At 46.8% G+C, this 23,700-nt stretch overlaps 1 protein-coding gene across 1 annotated transcript in view; it reads right to left on the bottom strand.

Moving 5' to 3' along the window:
• Window positions 1-2,848: 2,848 nt before the first annotated feature.
• The window catches only part of LOC8024977 (delta-like protein 1), a 69,601-nt gene continuing 48,749 nt past the window's right edge, over window positions 2,849-23,700 (bottom strand). The window contains exons 2-7 of the mRNA XM_042291202.1: window positions 12,780-13,032; window positions 11,172-11,232; window positions 9,130-9,260; window positions 8,347-8,407; window positions 7,281-7,411; window positions 2,849-3,205 (exon numbers count right to left, since the gene is read on the bottom strand). Coding sequence (XP_042147136.1) covers window positions 3,006-3,205; window positions 7,281-7,411; window positions 8,347-8,407; window positions 9,130-9,260; window positions 11,172-11,232; window positions 12,780-13,032 — 837 coding nt within the window. The 3' untranslated portion in view covers window positions 2,849-3,005. The remainder of the gene's footprint in view (window positions 3,206-7,280; window positions 7,412-8,346; window positions 8,408-9,129; window positions 9,261-11,171; window positions 11,233-12,779; window positions 13,033-23,700) is intronic.

The following is a 23,700-nucleotide window of genomic DNA, read 5'->3' on the forward strand; positions in this document are numbered from 1 at the left end:
CCTAACATAGAGGTTTTTGAAAACTAATTTTGATTCTTGTTAAATAAAAAAAGACGTTTTAATAAATTTACTTAATGAAAACATGTGAATCTTAAGATTTCATAAGTTATCTGGACATGTGCATTGACATTTTTTTAATTATAAGGTGCCAGTCATGCCTTATTTTTATTAAATGGTGCATGAGGTATATTATATATACTATGGTCACATTACACGCATATATATAGTAATTGATTAAACGATTTGGCAAGGGCCCATATCTCCTCCATCTTAGGTGGGAGGTAAAAATATCTGTTCAAACGCACTAATTACTAAGATAAAACCATATATGTCAAAACAATTTCATTGCATAATAAGAACACAAACAAATTGTCATATAGAATTATTCTTTAAAAATTTTAAATTCGTTTTTTTAGATGCGTTGAATTTTGTACATTTATCATTTCTTATCAGGTGTTTCTTCAATTTAAACCACACCTAAATTAACAATATTATGTTTTACATTGGCTTAGTTACAAGCGTTCATTTGATATGTCTCTTATGCTTCAAATAATTGTACATCAAAAGCTAGCTCGATTCAAGCATGGCATATTATTGCCAAAGGTGCAAGATTTCAGAATTTTTATTTCATAAAATAAAATAAAAAACACACTTCTACAAATCGTTAACCCGTCTATACGAATTCTTAAAGCAAAAAAAAAAATAACTGATATAATTGTTCTGAAAAAAAAATAATCTAAATATTTTGAGATCCCAAATTGTGTCACTGGTAAAAACTGCAAATATGGCAAGGTGTACCTTTTGCCCTTTCGAAGCCCAAAACTCGAGAAGAAAAAGCATTCCGTACTTGTAATTTGCAGTTTTATTTTAGTCAAACATTTTCCATCAACATTTTGTTTTGTCCATTTTTTTGATGACCCACCATTTTTCTTGCACAATTTGAGATGAAATCATTCATATAAATATATGTGAAATCATCCATATAGATCGCTGAATGATTTTATTAGTATCCCGGATTCGGTGAATCTGCCACCCAAACTATTCGCGGCCTAGGTCGTTGAAGCCAAAATATCTCAACAAAGCATTCTCAAAGATACACTTGCAACAAAACCAAGTCAAATGGGTAGACAATGTAGAATTCAATCAAATACAAATTTATTTCAGAAGTGTAAAAAAGGACAGCCCTCTGTTTCCAAAGTTCTATTATATAAAACACCATGGAGGGCGCTAAAAATAGCGTATAATGTCTGTTCGAGGCTACATTACCGGTAAATAAATAAGATAAACAGATGATCATTCCCGAACGAGTGGTTATTTACAAAAGTGAAACTTGTACCTCATGAGACGCAATCGATTTCCGACGCTTCACTCGACATTTCAATAACTTAAATGGCACTGTCGTCGCTACAAACACAAATAAATTATGGTGGTGTATCATTCACGCAATTTGACACAGCATAAGCACCGCATCTAAAGAAACCATTTACGAATTCCCGTTCAATCATAACAATCCCACAAACAAAATCACTGAAAAACAAAAAAATATAATGTGCAATAAAAATTTAAGAGAACAATTTCGAAAGAGTTCAAACAAGCTACATCGATCGTTTTCTGACCTGCAGCGCCCCCACTGAACTTACTGTGGGCTCACAAGTGACACATACTGAGCGTTCGCAGACGACCAAGCGGTATCTTCTGTGTAAATTCAGCAAGCATGGGGAAATATACTGGCACGTTTATCGTATCGCTTCTTGAATGTACCCGACGAGAATTGGGCATATATTTAATGATAACAAATATATAAAATGATTAGATTATTGGTGGGTAGAGGACGCGACAAGCAAAAGACAATGAAGGAGTAATCTCAAGCTTGGCTAAAACCACTTTTAACAGTCCCGGTCCGCTCGTCCAGACAGCTCCGACGGTTCACTTATGAGTTACCATCATAATGAATGTTACTGCACGAAAGCAGCATCAAAATCGTAGCGTTTTTGCCGTTCATGACTGCTGGTATTTTAGTGGACTTTAAAAGCGTGCGTGGTTCAACGTTTCTCAACCCAGACGGCCATGTGATGAGTTCTGTACTTATCGTAACAGTGGAACCCTCGAGTTGGCCGTCTGCGACGCGCGCCAGGTTTTGTTACCTTTTTTGTCATGTGCTATAATTGTACTCCTTCTATATATCCTCCTTGCTAAAACCTGTATCCACGACTGCACGTTTAATTGGTGGTTGTAAGGATTAGTGGGATAACGTTTTTCAACGTTGTTTGCTAAGTTGCATAAGTTCCAGGTTACTTGGGCCCCTAAGCAATTTTACTGGGAATGTGCAGCGGAACAAGGCCTCTGACCCTCCATAATTGTTTTCGCAATAACACAAAGGGCATAGTTTTAGGCTTATTCTATTAAGTGAGGACATCGCTTTCTTGAGTTTCAAATATACAAAATGGAGGACATGTTCAATAACCCATCGGCTTTCAGACTTCCCACATCTGGTAATGCGCAGCTTGCCAGCTTGCCAGCATTTCAATTTTACTGGCTAATCCCCTCGGAATGAAAAGCATTTTCGCGTTTCTCATTATCGGAATCTAATCTCACATCACAACTGCGGATGATCATAGTGATTGTCTACCGATGGCTCGCACGTAGAGCTCGGCGTTTCAGGACCGGCGTTGGAAAAGGGTTTCTTGTAGAAATGCGGCCGTTACGGAAGACGCCGTGCGTCGGTACCAAGTAGAAGGCAAGGCCTCACATTTCCTCCCCCGTAAACATCATCGCTTAAACATTCACGCAGTGTCGCCTAGTTTGCGTCAGCGACGCCATCCGCTAGTCTTGCGGCGCGTTGCTATGAGCGCGACAACGCATGCACGCGGCGACGCCAATCCGACCCGCGCCCAATGGCAATGGCGCCATTGGGAGCTGGTCGGAGGTCCACAAGCGATGACGTCGTGCGCTGGCCTTGTCTTGTAGCTGGTACCGCTTGCATCCAGGCCGATTCCTCGGCGTCACTAAAAGAACTTGTTTCTGGAAGACGTGGTTCCGAAGAGGGCGTGTTCCGAGAGAAACTTGTTCCTCCTGACCGGTACGGTGCAGTTCCTACCGGCCAGCTTGTCCGGACAGAGGCACTGGTAGAAGCCGTCCTCTTCCGCCTTGTTCACGCAGGTCGAACCCTCGCTGCACGGCGAGTGGTCCTCGCAGAACTTCAGCTCTGAAACCGTCCCAAAAGCTTAGCATCGTTTCTTTTTCTTTTCTTTTTTTTTTTTTCCTTTCTGGACCGTAGGCCGTCAACTATACATGTATAAAAGTTTAAAATTTACCATGTGCGGGCTGTCTACAGGTGCGGACCATACGTGGATATGTTGTTTTTTCCAGGTCGTTCATTATGAGAAGCCTTGACGAATTACGTGAATGACAGAGTATGGTAATGATGATTTGTGCGTGACACAATCTCCTTTGTCACCTAATAAAGGAGGGATTTGTCGAGGTGGGTTATGTACAATATTTACGTGCGGAATATAGACACCAGGTTCGCACTATGAACTGTGAGCGGACTTTATGCACCTGGTGCAAACTATCTAAAAATAAACACTCTTTTTTAAGCATGCTTTCTAGTACGGGGCACCCAATCCCCAAATTATACCTGTCCGTGAATTTCCCGCTAAATTTAGCGGAGAAACTAAATTGGGGCTTAGGGCACGTGACTTAACATCACGTGGTCTATTCGCCAACTAAGTTTTATCGCCAAAGTCGGCGGGGAAATTTATTCCAAGTGACCCGAAGTCACGTGACCTATACACCAATTCACTTTCCGCCGCTAAATTTAGCGTAAAATTTAATATCACGTGACCTGACATCACGAGACTTATGCACCTATATAGTGTCCCCACTAAATATTTTAAAAAAAACATTGAAGTGACATGACCTATTGTCACGTGACCTATACACCAATTAAATTTCAACGTTAAACCTCGGCAGTGTTGTACACGTTCCTCAAAAAGTGGAACGAAAGCTCGTTCCCCGTTAGGGTGCACCACCTTCCTGCCGTCATAATGCGGGACTCCCTGATTCCCCCCCCCCCCCCCTTTTCCGGGGGGGGGGGGGGGGGGGTAAGAAGTCGAGGACGTCATTTTTACGACTGAAGAAGAAAGTATTAAAGAAAATTCATCAGCGCGCACACTTTAAAATCATGTACTGTCCGAAATAATATTATACATCTGAAAATTGTGTTGCGGCAATTGTAATGGTAAATATTTTATTAAAGCTGTCTGAGTTAAAAACATAAAAATCGACTCCAGCAGACCCCAATGCATCAAAAGGAACTAAGAAACAGTAAATATTTTTTCGGCTTATTGTTTCCTGTCGATACTTATACTCTTATACAAACATGCTCCTACATAAAATTATAACCTTGTGTTATTTTTTTCGGCCGTTGGGAGTTCCAGGCTTTTTGCCTTGTGCAGCCGTTTTTACAAAAAAAAAATAAAAAAACTTCTTTAAACAATTCTTTTGCATGACAAAGTAGGATTTGCAAATAATTCCAACAGTTTATTTTTCAACTTTTTGTGAGCAATTTTCGCTTGCAATATTTTGCCATCAAGGGGAGAGGCTCATTGGCGCATACGTGTCGCACTCCTGCAAGAACGACGGTCGCTTCCCGCAGCGCTTAGATAGAAAATGTTATAACAATGAAGATTCACATGCTTACCAGTGACCTCCGCCTTCCTCGTACCCCGTTGTTCGGAAGCGCCATAATTTGCGTAGTGAATGTTACGACCATGTGAAATGCGGGACATTTTGTAGATTTGGGACTTTCTCGCGGGACGCGGGACACGAGCCCTCAATGCGGGACAGTCCCGCGAGTCGCGGGACGGTTGGTCACCCTATTCCCCGTCCCTTCTGGTTTTCTTGCAACGCGTTCCCGTTACAAGTTTCATCGGTGAGAAAGAAACTCGTTCCCGTTACCATTTAAAAAAATGGAAGTCATCGTTAAATATACATTATTTTTGTATTCTGCTAATTACCATATTCACTTAGTTCAAACGAAGGTTTTTTATATATAGACATATCCCATCAAATGGCAGCATGAGAACTTGAATGCTTCGATGGAAGGACGCCAGGAGAAGAAAACAACCGGAAGTAGGTTCCATTCGTTGATATATTCACCTTTAAAAATCTTAGCGTTTTACCATATTCCTGTTTTTTGTGGGTGATTCAGACAAGCCGAATGTACTGTGAGCCAGGAACCGGGAGGAGCGGGGTTACTTTTATTATTATTATCTATTAAAGGATTCATCCACATTGCACGCACGCGTTACAACAACCACACACGTTTCAATCTAAGTCCCTTGTTTTAACTTAACAGTTGCTTCTCGATGTTGCTGTCCGCAAGGCGAGCAAGTTTAGAAGACGGCAGGGCTTTTACGAAGTCAGTCTTAAAAATTGACCGCATCTCCACGTGCTGAATGATGTTGATTGGGGCAAAGCTCTGGTGGTGCTTGTCTGCGTAGACGCTGCTCCGCAGCATGCCGAGCCTTTCCTTCGTTTTCATCCATGTCAGAAAGAGAATGTGTGGTATAGTTATATACGCATTTGAGCATTTGACCCCAGCGCCCTCTCGTCTATAAACTTTGAGCTAATGCATGCAAAGTTAACGCGATTAGATACGGATTTGACCGCGGCGCCCTCTCCTGTCTAGACGTTGAGCGGCTACGTGCAACGCTTCATCCATGACATCCCCAGCTCTTGAGTTACTACCACATCTCAGAGCCCGCTACTCGTCCCGCAGTCGTGGCTGAGCGGTTATGGCGATGGACTAGAAATCCATTGGTATCTCCCCGCACAGGTTCGAATCCTGTAGACTGCGCAAACATTTTTTTTTCATCATTTCTTTTTTTTTTCCTTTACACGAGCACGTGAGCACGTGAGCTCACGAGCACGAGCACCAGCAAGAGTGATGTGAGCACGGACGCCAGCCGGACAAGGCTAGACCCTAAGGAGCTTCGCCCCTAAATCTACTAGTCCTTCTTTGTGAAGGTCGGATTCATTGTTCGATTTTAAGAGGGGATTGGGGATGAAGGTTAGTTTTTGTGCATCTTTAAGTGACCATTGTTTGAGTTACAGGGGTGCGTTCCATGTCTGGTAACCTGCTCTTGTTGTAACTGTATGTCTCTTTGTGGAAGTTAAGTGATGGCTGTTGTCAACCGTAGATTTCTGGGTGTATCAGGATCCGTGGAAGCAAAGAAAGTAGCTGAGTTTGAAACGTCCTTCTTTCTGTGTCTCTTCATTCGACTTAAAGTTTTGTTTTTTGTGCCGCAGAATCGGGCACTCAGAAAACGAATCAATGTCCACCAGCACGCATGCGCCTGAGCTGTTCCTAAGCGAGGACCCCCCAAAATAGACCCTAAAATAAGTAGCTTTTGATTTTAGTGCAATTCTGCACTAAAATCAAAAGGCATCAAAAGGCTACACCATGATTTATACGATGCGCTGCGCGGTTTTCTAGGGAGGTGCTGAATTCGGCGTCTTTCGTTACTCTTTGCTTCAGATTAAGTGCGAAGGCTGCCGGCACCACGACCCAAAGCGGAGAGCGTCTGCTCTTTGCGCAAGAGTTTCGGTGACGTCAGAAAGTCGCCGAGCTCTGATTGGTTCTGATTAAAGGAAAGTGAATAAACTTCAAAGCAAGCTGCGTCGAGATCCACCCACTGTCTTTCATTCAGAACCAATCAGAGCTTCGCATTCTGACGTCACCCCAACCCCCGCAAAATAGGCAGACGAACTTGCGGTCCGCATAGAGCCAGTCAAGCACTACCAAAAGTACATAGTTACTGCGTTTGCTATAAAAAAAATTGCGCATACTAAATGCGGCGTAATCCTTCGATATTTTTTTTTGTACGGGCGTGATTGGTCGAGCCGGTTATAGCAAGCGCGCAAGGACGACCGTAGAGCCGCGACGGTGTACTTTTTGGGACACTTGATTGGCCCCATGGGACCGCAGCATTGGCTGCGACCGGGCTTGGCATAAAACGAAGCGTGCGGAGCGCAAGTTAGCCTGCTTCTTACGCAGGCATTGCACTGACGTCAGAACGCTCCGAGTTCTGACTGACTCTGATTGGAAGGATAGTGGACGGACCTCAATGCTGCAGCTTCCTCGAGGGCTACCCACTACCTTCCCCAATCCGAATCAATCGGAGCTCGCCGTTCTGGCGTCGTCGCAACCCATGTGCAAGAAGCAGACGAATTTCTGCTAGTTCCGCATAGATAGATGATGGCCCGCCTGAACCCACCTTTATCGCACAGCGATCCTCCCCAGCCAGGTTGGCAGTGGCACTCCCAGGGCTTGGTGCAGGTTCCGTGCCGGCAGCCAGGGTACGGACAGCACTGGTCGCACTGCTCGCCCATCCAACCGACGCGGCACCTGGTGATAAATTAAACGAGTAAAAAGCTCCTGAATGAACATTCAATGTTGTTCGTTCTTTACAAGTGGTGTTCGTGGGAAAACAAAAACCGTGTTGGTTGTTTTTTTCGGCTCTGTGGAATGCGATGCTTCCGGTGGTAATAGAACGCGAAAGTTAGAGCATGATGCTACCTGAATCAGAAGATGAGAAAGAAAGACCAAATTTCTGAACGAGCAGATCGACGTCCACTTCAACCTAATATCGTCAAAAAATGACACCGTGGGCGCTTGTAGACTGTATTTTAACAAAAGATGCATGTCAGCAACGAAGACAATTTCTTTCTTCTTTCTAACAAATGTTTATTCTTTCACTTACATGGATGTCGTTCATAAGGCAATTTTTTAGTTTGGCCCATATTATACCACGCAACGCAACAGAAAAGCGCCTAACTTAGCCCAAGTTTGACAATACTAGGGGCCTAACTTGGGCCTAGCAACATTTTGATCTAATGCGTTAGATAGTGCCTGATTACATCGAAATTTCTACGGCTGTTCTTTTGTTCATTACATAATTGACAAATTACCAGAATGAGCCAAGAATGGCACATGTCAGCCGAATAACAAGCAGGGAAGCTTAATTGTGGGACTTGTTTGGCAATTTAGGCTCAAAGTTGCCAAATGACAACCGGACAATCAGGTTCTTGGGCCTAACTCTACCACTTCTTTGGCAAATTATTACCAAACTACCTAGACTCTGGCCCGGAGAAATTATAAAGTTTGGTTATAGTTTGTCCCTCGGAGCACTAAACTACCAGAAACAAACAAAAGTTTGACCCAAAAGACTGTGCTACTTAAGATTTTACGTATCTGTGTCACTAAGTAGCGTCATTGCATTTCTTTTAAAAAAGAGTGCACGTCTAAGCTGTAGAGCGCCACAAGGCACCTTGGAGACTCACCTGCACTCATTGGGCTTGGCGCAGTAGCCGTGTTCGTAGTGGCACTTGGAGGAGCAGACCGCTGGACAGAGAAAAATTATGAGTTCCCGGCGAGAGCGACGAAGAACACTGGTAGAGCCAGTCACTGCTACCTTTAGATCTCAACATTAACTCTGGGTTATCACAACGTGGGACGCGAGAGCGTGTGAACGTCCTACATGGCGTCACCCCAGAGTTAATATACAGGTCTCGGCATAATTTCGACCCCTCACCTGCCACGCCCCATTTTATCACTGACCAGCTCCCTAAGTACCCTGGAAGGAAGTAGATAAAATATTATTTTTCTACATTTTACGTGTTACCCAGTTTGCTGCTTTAATCCTTTCATTTGTCAGCCCCTTCAGTAAAGCAAACGGCCTGTGATCACGCGCCACACCACCCCAGCGCCTCCTAGCTAGAGGACCGTAGGGCTAGTTTTGCTACGTCACAAACCGAAGGGCGCCACGCCACCCCCATCGCTCTGACGCCCACCCCAGCGCCTCCTAGCTAGATGACCGTAGGGCTAGTTTTGCTACGTCACAAACCGAAGGCCAGCGGGGGCAAACATATTAGACACGAGTCAGCGTCGGCGTAAGGCTAGGACTGTTGTTCAATGCGCGAAGTCCCAGGCGGCCGCTGACGCGGCACTTGTGTCCAATGTGTGCCCCGAGACGGCATTCCGTTGGCGATGTATCAAAACTAGCACTGTGGCCTTGTTGTCCAGCAGACGGCCCCTGAGAGCGATGTGTGCAGGGAGGGTCGTACGTATGTGGCAGAAGATGCCCGTCCAGCCGTCGTCACAGAGGCACTCCAGGGGCTTGCTGCAGCGGCCGTGCAGGCAGCCCGGCAGCGGCTTGCAACGGTCGCACTTCTCGCCCTGCCACCCGAACCGACAGCTGCGGAGAAAAAGGCGGGAGCCAAGCTTTAAGCGAGACCTAGCCTTTATCCGAACCTCATCGGAATGCATTCCACTGTACAGACAGGGTCAAAGAAAATTACTAACAGCGGAGCTGCCAGCTGTCTTTGTGTCTGTGCATGTGTTTGTGCCAGTCTTGTACACGTTACTAAAAAAAAGTAATCGATTACAATTACTATTACTCTTGGCTAAAAAGTATTCGATTAGATTACTTGATTACTCGACGGCAAAAGTAATTGGACATTACTTAAAGAAGGAATCGTTACTTTTCCGATTACTTCATTGCATGAAGACACATCTTTAGCGCTCATAACAATGAACTACTTCCAACCTATATTTCACATTTGCACAAGTATTGAAGAAGAAAAACTGGCTCCCTCTTCGTGGTCGTTGCACCTTCTCAATGCGGACACAAGCATAGAATTCGTTTGAAGACGTTTAATGATTTGGGCGTTCGCCAGTGTGTGTGTGTGTGTGGGGGGGGGGGGGGGGGGGGGGGGAGGGGGGGGAAGAGCGGAGGGGGTTCTAGATCTTGTTAAGCTTGAGCAAGGGTTGTCGCTCAAAGTTTGCGTCGCTCATTTTATTATTCACATGTGGATGAGCTCGCATGTTATAAAAAAGAGCAGCAGCTCCAGGATTTGAAACGGATCATGTGTAGTATCCATTAGCGGAAGAGATCGCCCCGGCCACTTCTCAAGTCGAAACATTGCTTGTCACAAAGACCACGAAGGGGAAACGGGGAAATATTTCAACTGCCTTTGTCATATTTTGCATCCGCTTTAGGCATTCTTCGGTTCTGGTTCTCCTACGGGCTGCGAGTAGGTACTCTAAGCAGGATTTTTTTTATTTCTTATTTCTGTGTGTGTGTGTGCGTGAGGGGGCTAGTTTGAACGAAGGACTCACAAAGCTACATTCTGCTTCCTCAAACTTCGCCCTGAATGTCCTTTGTCACGCACTGTGGCTTCCCTGGGGCTTCTCACTCGCAGTCCCAGCTCGAAAAAGAACAAAAACGGACATTCCACAGAAACTGTACATAGAAAGAGATTGACCTCGTTTCCTAGAGCTCCGCAAAAATCTTTCTTTTTTCCGTTCGAAAAAAAAAAAAAAAAGCAAATTTGATTTTCGTCATTCCATAAAAAAAAGGCGTGTGCCGGGGGGGGGGGGGGGGGGGGGGGGGTCCCGTGGACAAATTGTAACGGTTACAAGTAATTTTATTACTTCAAAAAGTAATCAGATTACTCTTGTGATTACTGGCTAATAAAAGTAATCAACTGATTACAAAGTTACTCCGAAAAGTAATCGATTACAAGTAATTTGATTACTTGTAATGCGTACGGTACAAGTCTGGTTTGTGCGTATGTGCGTGTACGTTTGTCCATATCTGTATCTGTGTGCGCGGTTTGATGAAGCGCAGCAAAAGACGAGACCGCAGAAAAAAACTTTTTCTCCGAAAACATTATCTCTGGCGATCAACAGCTGAGACACCAGACGACTATGGTGGCTCACTAACTTCCGGTTGTAAAACATACGCAAAACATTATAATGCGACAACGGCGTTTCAGATGCTCACATCATCTCGAAAGTATATTCATCCCTCATTTAAGCAGTTTTTCCTCTTTCTTTTTTTGCATCTGATAAATCAATGCCGATGTTTTCATACTCAGATCCTTCACCGTATTCTACCATCAAAAGTGAGGAAAACCGTTAAAATGAAATGACGACTGACTTGATCTCCACCCGACCCTGGGAAGCAATAAGAAGGTAAAGGTCAATATTGAGGTAGCCATTCATTGCAGTCCACTCGAAATCACACCTTTACACCGCGAATCATTCTGATTCAACATGTTTTCCGCCCCTAACGTACAGCAGTTCAGTGGTTGAACGTTCGTACCTGCATTGTCCCGGCTTTTCGCAGTAGCCCCTGGTTGGATGGCAGCCGTCCCCGCACATCGCTGGAAGAGAATAGGAGACAATAATTTTGCTAGGGGCCAATTTCTAGATCCAGCGTTGTGTTAAATCTCAGTAAGATTTTATCGAATTTAAGGCTGATCAAACTCCTTAATGTCAGTGCCAGGTTAAGAGCCCATTGGGCTCTCAACCTGTCACTTGCGTAGGTTTAGCAATAGGCATTTTGAGTGTTTTGAAAACCTACAAATTCAAAAAAGCTTCTTTTTTTATTTTTCCTCTTAGCGTTTTGGCACAGCCATTCATGCCGCATAAAAATTCCCGTATCGCGTTTAAAGGTCACAGTGAGTTCTGTTCCCGAATGGTCTGTTCCCACCAGCGTTCGACAGCCGGGGTACGCGTATTGGGAAAAAACTGTGGAGCAGGTCAACAGGCCAATTTCGGCACCTTGATTGGGGCGCATTCCTGAAACTTCTCTTCCGCACTTAAGGTACGCATGAATCACTGAGGCGTGTTTAGTCGAGCCGAGCGATAACGATACGATGCATGCGCAAAAACAGTGGCGTAGTATCGTGCATTGATATGGGAGTTATCAAAACGATCGACTCAAACTTTAATGTGACGTCGGTGAAAACGCGCACATTACAGAGTGCCAAAATTGTACTGTTGGCTTAGTTTACAAGGTTTCCCAAATACGACCCTGGCGTATACCGCAAGATAAACAACACTACCGTATCGCCTCAATGTTTTTCCTTTTCCTCCAACTCCTCATTGGCTGAAGAACGGTCACATGTTCCAAATATGCCCAAAGCGCCTGCGAAGAAGCACGGCCTTGGGGAGCGCCGGGCACGGGGCGGGACGAAATATCCTATGCTCTGCGTTCGCAAAATATAGACCTCACCCTGCAATATGACAGGAGAAAGCTTTGTGAACTTTCGGACTTGCGTGTGACAATTCAATACGTGTAACGGCGGTTTTTTGTTTTTTTTTTTTCTTATGACGCGCGTGCTATTTTGAAGCGTCAATGAACACGGAGACGACACGACAACGATGACGATGCAGCGCGCGAGGGTTTTCGAGAGACACTTGAGGCGCACTACAGCTCATGCGCGGTGAACGGCACGAGGCTGAAGGGCATCTGATGGTGCCCTTCAGCCTCGTCTCCTGCGAGAGCAACGGTCGCTACCCGCAATACTGGAAGGCCAAAGTTGGAGGCCGTTGTGGAAAACTCCGCTCCGCGAGTGATTCACGCGCTTTAAGTTCGTTTCCGTCCTTACTTTACGTTCACTTTAAGTTCGACCGCAGCCGACGCCACGATCCCAAAAGAGCCAATCAAAAGCAGCCCCGATAGTACATCGTAAAGGTGCTCGCTGCCTTCGCGTGTTCGCTTTCCCCGACTAAAAACCAATCACTTTTTGACCAATCACCACGCTTTCTTTTTTCTTCGCGCGATTGGTAATTAGCCGGCGACAGCAAACCCAAAATGAGAACGGTGGCCGTGACGTTGCACTTTTGGGTGCCGCTTTTGATTGGCATGGTGGGATCGCGTGGGTCGGCCGAGGATACAGAAACGAGACACCGAGCTCGAACCCACGTCTGTTGCAGAAGAAGCCGTCCCATCCGGGCAGGCAGTTGCACTCGAAGCTGGCGTTGCAGGTGCCGTGCAGGCATCCGGGCATCGGGGTGCAGCGCTCGCACCGCGCCCCTTCCCAGCCCATCTTGCAAAGGCACTCGCCGGGACGCTCGCAGAAGCCGTGCTCGGGGTGGCAGCCGTCGGCGCACGCCGGAACGTCGCACTCCGGCTCAGTCCAACCCTCCAGGCACTCTTTGCTGCCGTTCGCCAGGCACTGAAGGAGGCGGGGGAAGTATCCAGGGGCACGTATATAAAGTGCCGCGTGACTTCTACACGTCAACACGCTGTTTACAAAGAGACCCGCGTTTGCGGTGGCGTTCCGTCAGCTGACCTAATTGTAGAACTGTCGTATAATCGATACTTATCAATTATATCAATACCCACTCTGGAGTTCTTCTAAACGCAAAAAGAAATAAAAAAAATAAAAATCGTTAAGTTTTTTTTGTTTGTTTTTTTTGTTTTTTTTGTGGGGGGGGGGATGCCTTGCCTCCTTAGCCTCCCTAAAGCCGCAGTTACATTGAGCACAGAACACACAAAAAAGACAGTATGGAGCAGACACGCCTCAACCATGTTCGAAGAATGTTTGGTTCTTACGTATGCTTCAGGCATGCCTTCAGGCGGTTAATTGTGGGACTACTGTATGACCGTCACACAAGAAAGTCTCAGACAGTGTCCGCAGTCCGTCTTCTGTGTGATGAACAGGCAGTGCGACCGTGACTTAGAGTTCCTGTACACGAAAAAGTGCCCCGTCTCCCCCTCTTTCGCCTCCCTGCAGATGACGCTATTTTTGAGCGCGGCCGTTCAACAGCTCGTACTATACTCCGCGACAACTTTTCTTGGCAATGCAGTGGAAGGTACAGGCCCGCGTCCCCTCTCCCATTTTGAGTGTACGCAGGCTCTCCTCTTACCCCATTTCTGGGGAGAGGAGGAGAGCCCGTGCACACTCAAAATGGGAGAGGGGACGCGTTCCTGTACCTTCCATTGCATTGCCAAGAAAAGTTGTCGCGGAGTATAGCCAAGTAGGAACAACTTATAGTCATGCAGTACTAAGAGGAAAAGGAACTGAAAGTCCTTCCTGGCGTTCCAGTCCGGTCGGTCGGTGACCATAGACCTTTCCACTGAACAGCTTGTGACAGGTGCAATTTTTTTTAGAGTTTGTGCACATCGAGTCAGTGCGGACCTCAAGCTCGTCCGCTTCTTTCTGAAAGAGCTATGTTGGCAACAGCTCGACGCCGAGCTCTGATTGATTCGGATGGAGGGATAGTGGGTGTAGACCTCAATGCTATAGCTACCTTGAGGTCTACCTGCTATCCTTCCAATCGGAACCAATCAGAGCTCGGCGTTCTAACGTCACCGCAACCCCTGCTCAATAAGCAGACGAACTTGCGTTCCGCATACACCCCCCTCACTCTTAGAAAAAAGGGTATGGATAGTCCTCCCTTAGGGGAGGGACGGTCTTGTAACCTATGTTCCTTTAGAAAGGGAGAAACCTTCGTCCCTGAAGCAGGGGAGCAACTAGTTCCTCCGTCGCCTGCATTTCATTATGGCGGCCCTGAATCAAGTAAATCGAGCTCAATAAGGCTTAACGAGGACGCTACGTGTCTTGTACGGGACGAGAGGAGCAACAAATGAAAGCGTAACACGAGCTTTCCGCAAACTGTGTTTATTTCCTAAGCCAGATATAGAAACTTGCGTTTCGAAAGCAGTTACTCAGTCTTCTCGTCGACAGCACTGCGATGTTAAACGGAGACAACCGATACCCAGTTACTTCGCGCACTTTGCGTCTTACCTTTGGTGTTCCTCGAGTCACAATTCCTTCGTCAACCGCACATCACGGAGAAGGGCAAACTCAATCCGCGAAAGCAAAAGCCGCTCTCGAAAGAACAAACTCGAAGCCGCTGTTTATCGCGTAGTGTGAAAGAAGGGTAAATCGCCAGCCACCAGATGGCGGGGTCAAGCAGAGTAATTGCGAGTAGCTAGGCTAGGTGGCGCTAGGTACCGCCCAATTCATGTTATACAAAAAATAATTTGCTTCTCTCAGGCCACTGCTGCGCTTGAGGATCCCCCACTATACACACATTACGCTTATTACGCTTATTACAAGCATCAGGTGAACATACATTGAGCACATACACGGCAGACACAAATAGCAATATAGCGGAACACCACACTAACTCGAACGCTACACCCGTGCTCTGCGTTTCCGTCTTTTATACTGGTCGTTTTGAACGTACAGAACTTTTCGGTGACTCCCTAAGCAATAAAAAATATTCCCAGCATGTTGATTTTTTCCCAGCAATGTCATACCTCTGAGAGTATTTTGAATGGCTCAGGGGATGAATCTCTTATTAAAAAGTAAACTCTCGATCATGCCGTAATTATTGGAAAGCCAATAAATAAAGCCTCTCCAATGCGGTTCGAAGTCATGAGTTTGTTTCCCCACACGGCACGTCGTAGCGTGTATTTCTATTGTTTTTTCTATGTGTGCTGTTCGCGCAAAGCTGCAATTGCCGTCTTGAATCAACCTCTGTAGAGCGGATATTCACTCAGCTGGAAGTGATGCTTCACGGGCTGAGAAATCGTTTTTCGATCAACTTGAATGCGGTCAAAGCCGCGACTTGCGGCAGGTGTTAAAGGGGTACTCCGCCGATTTCTTCATGGTCCCCGATTTGCTTGAAATTTTGCTAAACTCGCCAAACAACATCGCCAATATAGTATCCCAAATATTAGGTCAAATTAATTTTTTTTCACGAAGTTATTGAATTTACAATTTTGGTCCTCACCGTGTTTTTCAAACTGAAAGTCTCTACTGGCAACAATGAAAAAGTGACGTCATTGGAAGTGCAGGTGTTCACTCTTTGGACTGTAGAATTTGTTCCCAACTGATTCGAAGCAGTTTCATGGTGTCAAATGAATGCCTTGGAAGCTCGCTCCAGTCCCCGCGCTCCAGCACGGAACAAATGATTGACATATTCTATTTTTTAGACTGCTCGCCCGACTGGCAAGCTGAACTTCCACTGACGTCACGGCCCTGAAAAGGGCGGGTATATTTGAATGTCTGTTTTTGCATCATTTTCGTTTGCCGATTTCGCAATAACTATTATGAATTTCACGATACTAAATAGCATACCAGAAAGGGTAAAGGCCTGGGAGTCAGAAAATATAGTTAGTTGAGGTAGCTCAAAAATCGGCGGAGTACCCCTTTAAGTGTACGGAGCTACGCCGTGGCGAGCCCGAAAGCTTCTAGCGCTCATCCCAGCGCGCCACTTGGAGGGCAGTTTGTCCAGGAACCGTAGTATATTTAAACAGCAAAATAAAGGGTAGCTTTTTGTTTTCGACTTTACCTACTATTGTTTTTTAATGCCGAAATTCCATACAGTAAATTTACGTAGTTTCCGTCACGATTTCGTACTGTTCAGTCCTTGCCCCAGAGCGCAATCGCTCTCGGGGACGAGACACTTCCGACAGTCACATTGGCCACTGTACGATAGGAGCTTCTACTGTTCAGACCAGCGTTCCAACATGGCTATCCGCACGTTGATCGATTGCACGTAATCCCTCAAATGGTTTTAAACTTTTTAATGTAAAGCGGAATGTCAACCTGCGACACCCCGCCCCCTCCGATCACGGCCCGACCTTCGGCATCAATGCCCGACAGTTTACGATCTCATCTTCTTGTTACACTACTGATACGCGAACACACGGTCTAGGGTGACCACCTTCCTGTTGGTGGAATGCGGGACACCCTGACCGGGGGTGGGGAGGGGGAGGGGGAGGGGAGGGGGAGGGGAGGGGGGGAGGGGGGAGTAAGAGGAGGACGGTATTTTCACGACTGTAGAAATAAGTATTGGGTATAGTTCGGAATCCGGCCCGGAATCCGCCTTCAAAACGGGGACCCTCCCTAATGAGGGGGAGAGGGAGGGAGTCTCACGCTGATTGCAGCGATAACGTGGGGAGCTTTTGGTGGGTGGGGTGGTCCGCTCCGTATGCTAAGAAGGGTGCGGTCATTATGGTAGAGAGGAAGGGGGAACAGCCGGGTCATTATGGTAGAGAGGAAGGGGGAACGGACGGGTCTCGGGAATGTGTGGAAGGGTTGGAGGGGACAGGTGGGGTGGGAGTGATACGACCTCGGGCGACCTCGTCAAGCGCTGTTAGCGGCCGAAAAGTAAACTTCAAGGCGTCTTGGCTTGACTACGCCAAATGGTTTAGCTCGGCTAGGAGAAAAATACATCGGCTAGAGTGACGGCGGAGAGCCGCGAGGGCGGCGGATGGCGCTTCCGACTTCTTCATGTCGGGTCGGATCTTGTTGGCTATTCGAAAGTGACGGCGCTGTTCCCACGACCGACAAACCGCGCTGTCAACGCGAACACGACATCGGCGATTGTGTGCATTTTATGCGAAAATTGTATTGTGTTAATTCCGTTCCAGTTTCACAAGTAATGTTTCTTTGTGCGTGTGTGTGTGTGGACGTGCTAGGGCTTGTGCATTAAACAACCCAGACTCCGGTTGAATGCGTATCGTCCCGTCGACCGTTTCACCCCGCGATCGCGTCGGCCGCTTTTATCATCATCCTCCGTGATCATCCGCGCGAAGCTCGCCTTGCACCGGTAGACGTGCTCAGTCGCCCACTTTGCCGATGGTGGTGACGTACAAAACCACCGATGAACGCACGTATGGTTGTCACGCAGCGCTCAGTTCCGCGCAGCCCATACATTTTACCAATGATCCAAACTCGAATACGAATACCCCAGAAACGCGCGAGACGGCAAAGCCCGCCGAGGAGCCTCTTTGCTCTCCTACTTCTGCGTGTTTTCTCGTACTATGTCCGCTTTGCGGAGTAAGAAAAACAAGGGGAAAATAAAAAAAAATAAAAGTGAAGGGCAACCACACGCGCGTCTCTTCGTTTTATTAGAGAAGGCCAGAAGCGCGAGCTCATAGCGTTGGCAGCTGCCCTTGTTGCACGAGAACTTGTACCGTCGAGCTGTGCTCTAGAGCAAGGAGCTCGCGCTTGTAGCCTTTCCTGCGGTACAACACTAGGTGAAACAGAGTATAGCCTGCGTTTTTGACACGAGTTTGTGACGTGTAAGCAACGCAACTCTTCACACTGCTTTTATTTATTTATTTTTTTCCGCTGCGGATTTTTTCAATTTTTATTTGTGCCTGGTTCTGCTAATCTTCTGCTCTCGCCTCCCCTCCCCTCCATAAAAGAAAGGCCCACACAATAACGTGTTCCAGTAGCCTGAAGCAAGTCACTCTCCTATTCTTCACCGTTGAAATATTTTAGGCTGTACAACAGTAATGTGTGCACACTGAAAAGTAACTTCTTGCTGCAATGTTTGTCGTTGAATATTGGATCACCAGCACAAATATTACTTACCGATGAGTGCCCAGGACAGCTTAAGAGACACCAGTGCACCCTTCAACGGTTCAAACCACTGCTTCATGCACCACACAGGTGACTGTGGCATAGTGACAAGCACAACCAGGGTGCTTGCTGTTTAATGTCAGAAACACTTTGGAAAATGCAGTTACCACATGACCCTGAAGTCCTAGAGAACCTTAAACCTTGGTGCCATGCAAAATAACTAAGCTAAAGAAACCGCCAAGGAAGAGTCACAACAGGTGCAACCCACAGGTTATCGTGACTCCACATACCGGGCCGGGCAGCTGTAAATCAGCGAGCAGGTGTCGTAGAGTAGCTGCCACTGCAAGCGGTGCAGTGTCTCATAAAAAGAAACGGTTGCTGGAGAAAGCTCCCATGAATGCAAAGTCTGTGGTGAGCTTGGAGTAGTGATAGTGATCCCGAAGCAAAAAGGATTCAAGCCAAGCCTGTTCCTGTGTTCCATGACGTATGGCATCCTCCCCTTACCAGAATTCCTGGCTGTTATTTTCCTTCCTTACGTGTGCGTGCCCCCATCAGCAGCAGTAGTAATAATTGCACGTTGCTTCGACAGGACGTGCTGATGTGGAGGGGCCTGGTGGCAGAGTGTGTTAGCCCACTGCAGCTCGCAGTGTGTGGAGCGAAAACTTGCACTGATCGCCCCTGCCCGTTTTGACCTGGATGAGCACTGCACCTACACATGGGCGTGCATTACTGCTATATGAATCATTTTAAAGACTTTGGGCTATCGGTTGTACCCGCACAAGTCAAATTTCTCACATAGAGCGTGACAAAGTGTCACCATGCGCTGCCAGACCGACCTTCCTTCTTCTCGACAAATAATGTCCAATTTTCTTTGTTCCTGCTAATTTGGCAGTCGAGTAAAAGAGAAAAAAAAAGAACTACTTTTGTGTGTGATGGGAAACGTATAAACCTCTCCATATACCAGGTTTACCTACAGCCACCTGAAAACATTGCACCTCTTCAAGTGTGAAAGAGGGTAGGCCTGCACGCAATCCACTACACTCTGTTTCACATTAATTTGGGAAACTGTAGAAACTGCGGCGTCTGTGCAAGCCGGAGGAGTCTGCTGTAAAATTAGCACACTTGGGAAGAACATACCCCATGTACCTAAAGACATTAGATGGTTTTAAAAAGGCATTCATACTTTCAGTCGGCTTGCAAACTCTAGCAAAAATGTTGGTTTGTACCATAGAAGTTTCAATTTCCCCTGCTTGAACTACTAGGAAAATAACTTCAAATTCGCAATAGTGCTGAACGCAACTAAAACACATGGCGGAACGGTGGCCCGAGTCGGCTAGCACGTCTCAGCTCCGGGCATGTGGAGCGAAAGCTTGCGCTGCAGAACCTGGGATCGTGGGCTAAATCCCAGCACTTGCTCATTTCGATCTGGACAAGGATCATACCAGTAGGCGTTTGTGTAATCACTACTACATGATGCACGTTAAAGATCCCAGGCTTTCGGTCATACTGCCCTGGCTAAATTCCTCATCTACAGCGGCAAGCTTGGCACCATTCGAGGCAGGCCGACCTTTCGCTGTCTAAACATCCTCAACACAATGCTACTTTTTTTTTTTTAACTGAAACACGTACAAAAGAAAACATGCCTATGACCTTGTACAGTAATGCATCGAACTGTTTGTGAATGCTTGTGATACACAAACGGGCAAAAGGCAAGAACAAGAGCATGCACATTCACACTGTGGCAGCAACTACACCACAGCAGCCTCCTTTGCCGTTGTTGCCATGGCAGATGGAAGAGCAGGGCAGCGAATGCCGATATGACTGAAAACATTGTAAAAGTTATTGCTTTGCTTTTAATAACAGTTCAAAAAAATTTAGATTAATAGCTTTTCAAAATAAAGCCACGGTAGCAGTACTTTTTGGCGCAGATGGAACAGTCTGCCGCGATGGTGAGGAAATGCTGTAGCCGTTGCCTTTTGCCAAGTTATGGAGAAACACAGCACAGATCATTCCACTCGGAGAGAAGACGCACCCATGAACCAGAGCACTCAGACGGGACTTTTCCTCGGTGCGTCGTCTGCGTCAAGAAACGAGCTGTACAAATGATTCGTTAGCATGCAACATGGTTCCAAATCTCACATTTAAGCTATTTCAGGTGCAAATTTAGAAGTGGGGGTTAGCATGCAATGCCATACTTGATGAAGAGATTAACAGGGCACAATTGTGCAACCATCTCCTGTGCAAAGGAAACAGAAAACTGAAAACAAGCACATAAACAATGTGCACAGTCAGTCTGCTCTGGCAACAAAACAAAAAAAGCTTTACACCAATTTGGATCGGAACTCATTGAACCCCCTAGATTATGCATATTCAAGGCATTTCGTCGACGAAAAACAAATCCGCCGCCTCAAACCCAGTGCTTGCTAAGCCTTCCAGAAAAAAAAAACAAGGGTGCTTACATTATTGTTGATATTTGTGGCAGCGTTATACACCAACTCATGTTTACAAACAAACCGGAGCGCCCCTAGCGGACGCCACCGGCGCCGCGCATGCACGATGGAGTGTGGGCAAGAAGCTTGCCGTCGCCCATAAACAAACCATTGAAATGCGATGTTGTTGGCGTCGGTGTGAGTCCCCCTGCCCTTTTTCGCGTTCGAATCGTTGATTCTACGTCTTCCTGGCAATGTCTGACTACTTGAGCGGCCTCAACGAAATTACCGGGGCTCGTTACACCGCAAAACTTTGCGTGAATAATGCGACATGCAGCGATTCATTCCGCGCGGACGCCGCAGAATGCATGCTTAAGCCTGATTCGCATGATAAGATTTTGCTCGCAATTTTCAGTTGCAACGTCGCTGGGGCTGCAAAAGCATGAACCATAACTGAAATGGTCGACGTCAATACTGAAAATCGCAAGCACAATCAGACCAAGTGAACCAGGCATAACAAGTCAGTGACGCCCACTGGTAACAATGATCAACATCTCCTTGTACCTACTGTCTATATCGAGCCTGCTTAACAACCTTCAGACTTCAGTCTCTTGAGGCCTGCACTTCTTATCACAAGTACCAGGCCAACATTCGGTCTACGGGCCGGTGTCGTCTAAAAGAGGAGACGACAAGCAGAAACGTTTGAAAGAGCACACAACGGTGCGAACGATCAGGCGGCCGTTTAACCTGAAAACGCACTCAGCGTAGTCCGCAGGTGATTCGTACAACTTGACGGTTTTCTGGCGTTCATGTTCATCAAATAAATCTGATGACCACAAGCATCCGTGAACTCAACCCAGAGTTCTTCCCGCCCAAGCAATCGTGGTCCGGCGGCGTCTGGTTTTCCCTCTCAACGGCACATATCCACGTTTTTGGACGAACTGAGCACAAGAATACTGACCTTCAAAGCTTTCTCGACTCTTTTGGTACAGGCCCAGTCGCAGAGTTCTGACGAGAGAGCAGGTTTTTGTCCGGTTCCTTTCAAAACAATGCAGGAATACACGTCTCACATGGGATACTTTCGCCCACAGCCCCAGACCGAAAGTACGCCCCACACGCCACCACCGCGGTGTGACGTAACAGAGCCGAGTTTGTGTATACAGAAGAGAGGGCGGGGGGACATATAAGTCACATACCTGCCTTTTAGATGTGGCACATGGGACAGAACGCTTGGTACGTTCAGAAGTAAGTTGAATGTGATCAATTATATCCGTAAATAACAATCGCACATTTGTAATTCGAGTGGATGGCCATATTTTTTGCTCCAAACAACCCACCCTGGCAGGCGCTCGACAAGTTGCAGTCGGAGAAGAGTTCATTTGTTACGTCGCTTGCTTCGTATCCCACAGACTACAGGCCACGCTACTTCCAGGCTGGCGCGATTATTGGCTTTGCCACTTGGCGATGCCAGCACGTCACTACTTGGCCCTCTGAGACGCCCCAGGACCGGCCATGACAGCCACGGCTTCGCAGTTGCGTTCAGGTGGACGCGCCAAACTTCCATGGAGCGGCACTGCTCTAGATTGGCGTTTATCTGGTGGTCTCATTGCCTATGCTCCATCCCACAAGTTGTCTGCAGCAGGTGCAAAGGCACGAGCACGTTGCTTTTAAACGTGCCATTCTTGCGCAAGTGCTCATGCAAACAAAGCTCACTGCAGTCCTATGCCTCCGTGCCCTCGCCTTCGTCTTTGCTGCGCACACCCTGCGAGACCGAGTATAGTCGACATCTATGGCTGGTATCAGCACAATTGAAAGCGCGATAAATCTTAAGCTGTCTCTAGGTTCGTATATAAGAACAATCGTGCATTTGCGTCAAGGATCGAGGGAACCAACTATGAGTTTTGCAAAGTATGAAATCGGAACCATATTAGCCTCTCGTGCAATAGACGTAGTAGCCGGAGGCAGTCCCGCCAGTAGGTGAAATTTCTCTGGACGTAATAATGAAATACCTATGCTAGGTGATTAACGCATGAAAGGAGCAGGAGACAACATACCGAGCCCAAAACAGCCATTCATGCGCTGCGCAAACGAACAACATCACAGAAGCAGTAAGGAGGGGGCCGCTAGATGTTTAGTACAGCCCACCACGGGGTACAGCTGAAAATGGCGAAATGCCCACACTTGGCTCGTGCCCTCTCCTTCGTTCGCCCTGCCGAATTCCGTGAAATTGCCCAGATGCACATAGACAGCACGGCAATCGGACAACATGGCGCCACCCTGAAAGCCCCAAGTTGAATGATGTATAGCCATTGACAGGTGTCACCACAAAAATAAGAGTTGCAGCTGCTTGCTTTGGCTTCAATGGTACAAGCTGTGCCAACAGCTCCATCGACCTACTTTGCACAGCTAATACAACCAATGCTAGACAATGATACAATTAGATAGCCAAAGCGGTGCAAGTGACAGCACTCCTAAGCCCCATATTTATTGCTGTAGCAGACACATGGGCCATAGTCACTTGCTGTGTTCGCTATAGTTAGTAATAGCACCCGAACGGCAGCATGGCCTTGCAGTTGTCCCATCTACGGCACAAGCTTATTGCCTTCAAGAATGCTTTGGAATCTCGTAAGCTTGGAGCATGATGGGGCCTAGAGCCTGTGCAGCCAAAGCACAACGGAAGGTGACGAGCGGGTGCTGGAGGCCTGCCAGCTTACCTACAGTGACACGGGACAGGTTTATGAACCTCCGAAAGGATGAGTTCACATGAAATTCACAACCGTTGCATTGTGGATATCGCATTATTTTTGTGTCCGCACGCAAGGGCAACATTTGAGACGCCACGCAGAGTGCTCGCTCATTGCCCGGCAACATCAACATGACTTTTGAGGCGGTTTGCTAGCTTCCGAGCGGCAGGTCACAGCTGCTGTATTATATTGAGTGGTGCCATCTACCCGAAGTCAATGAAAGTGTTCCCTCCCCACTTCCCACTTTGCTGTTGGCCGGCGACTGACGAGCCTGACCTTCGACGCCCAAGTCGGTTTTTTACGGTTTCCCCAATGTGCCCTCATGGCACATCATAAATCGAGCG

Source organism: Ixodes scapularis, unplaced genomic scaffold (assembly GCF_016920785.2).
Source record: "Ixodes scapularis isolate PalLabHiFi unplaced genomic scaffold, ASM1692078v2 PGA_scaffold28__5_contigs__length_5199819, whole genome shotgun sequence".
NCBI lineage: Eukaryota > Metazoa > Arthropoda > Arachnida > Ixodida > Ixodidae > Ixodes > Ixodes scapularis.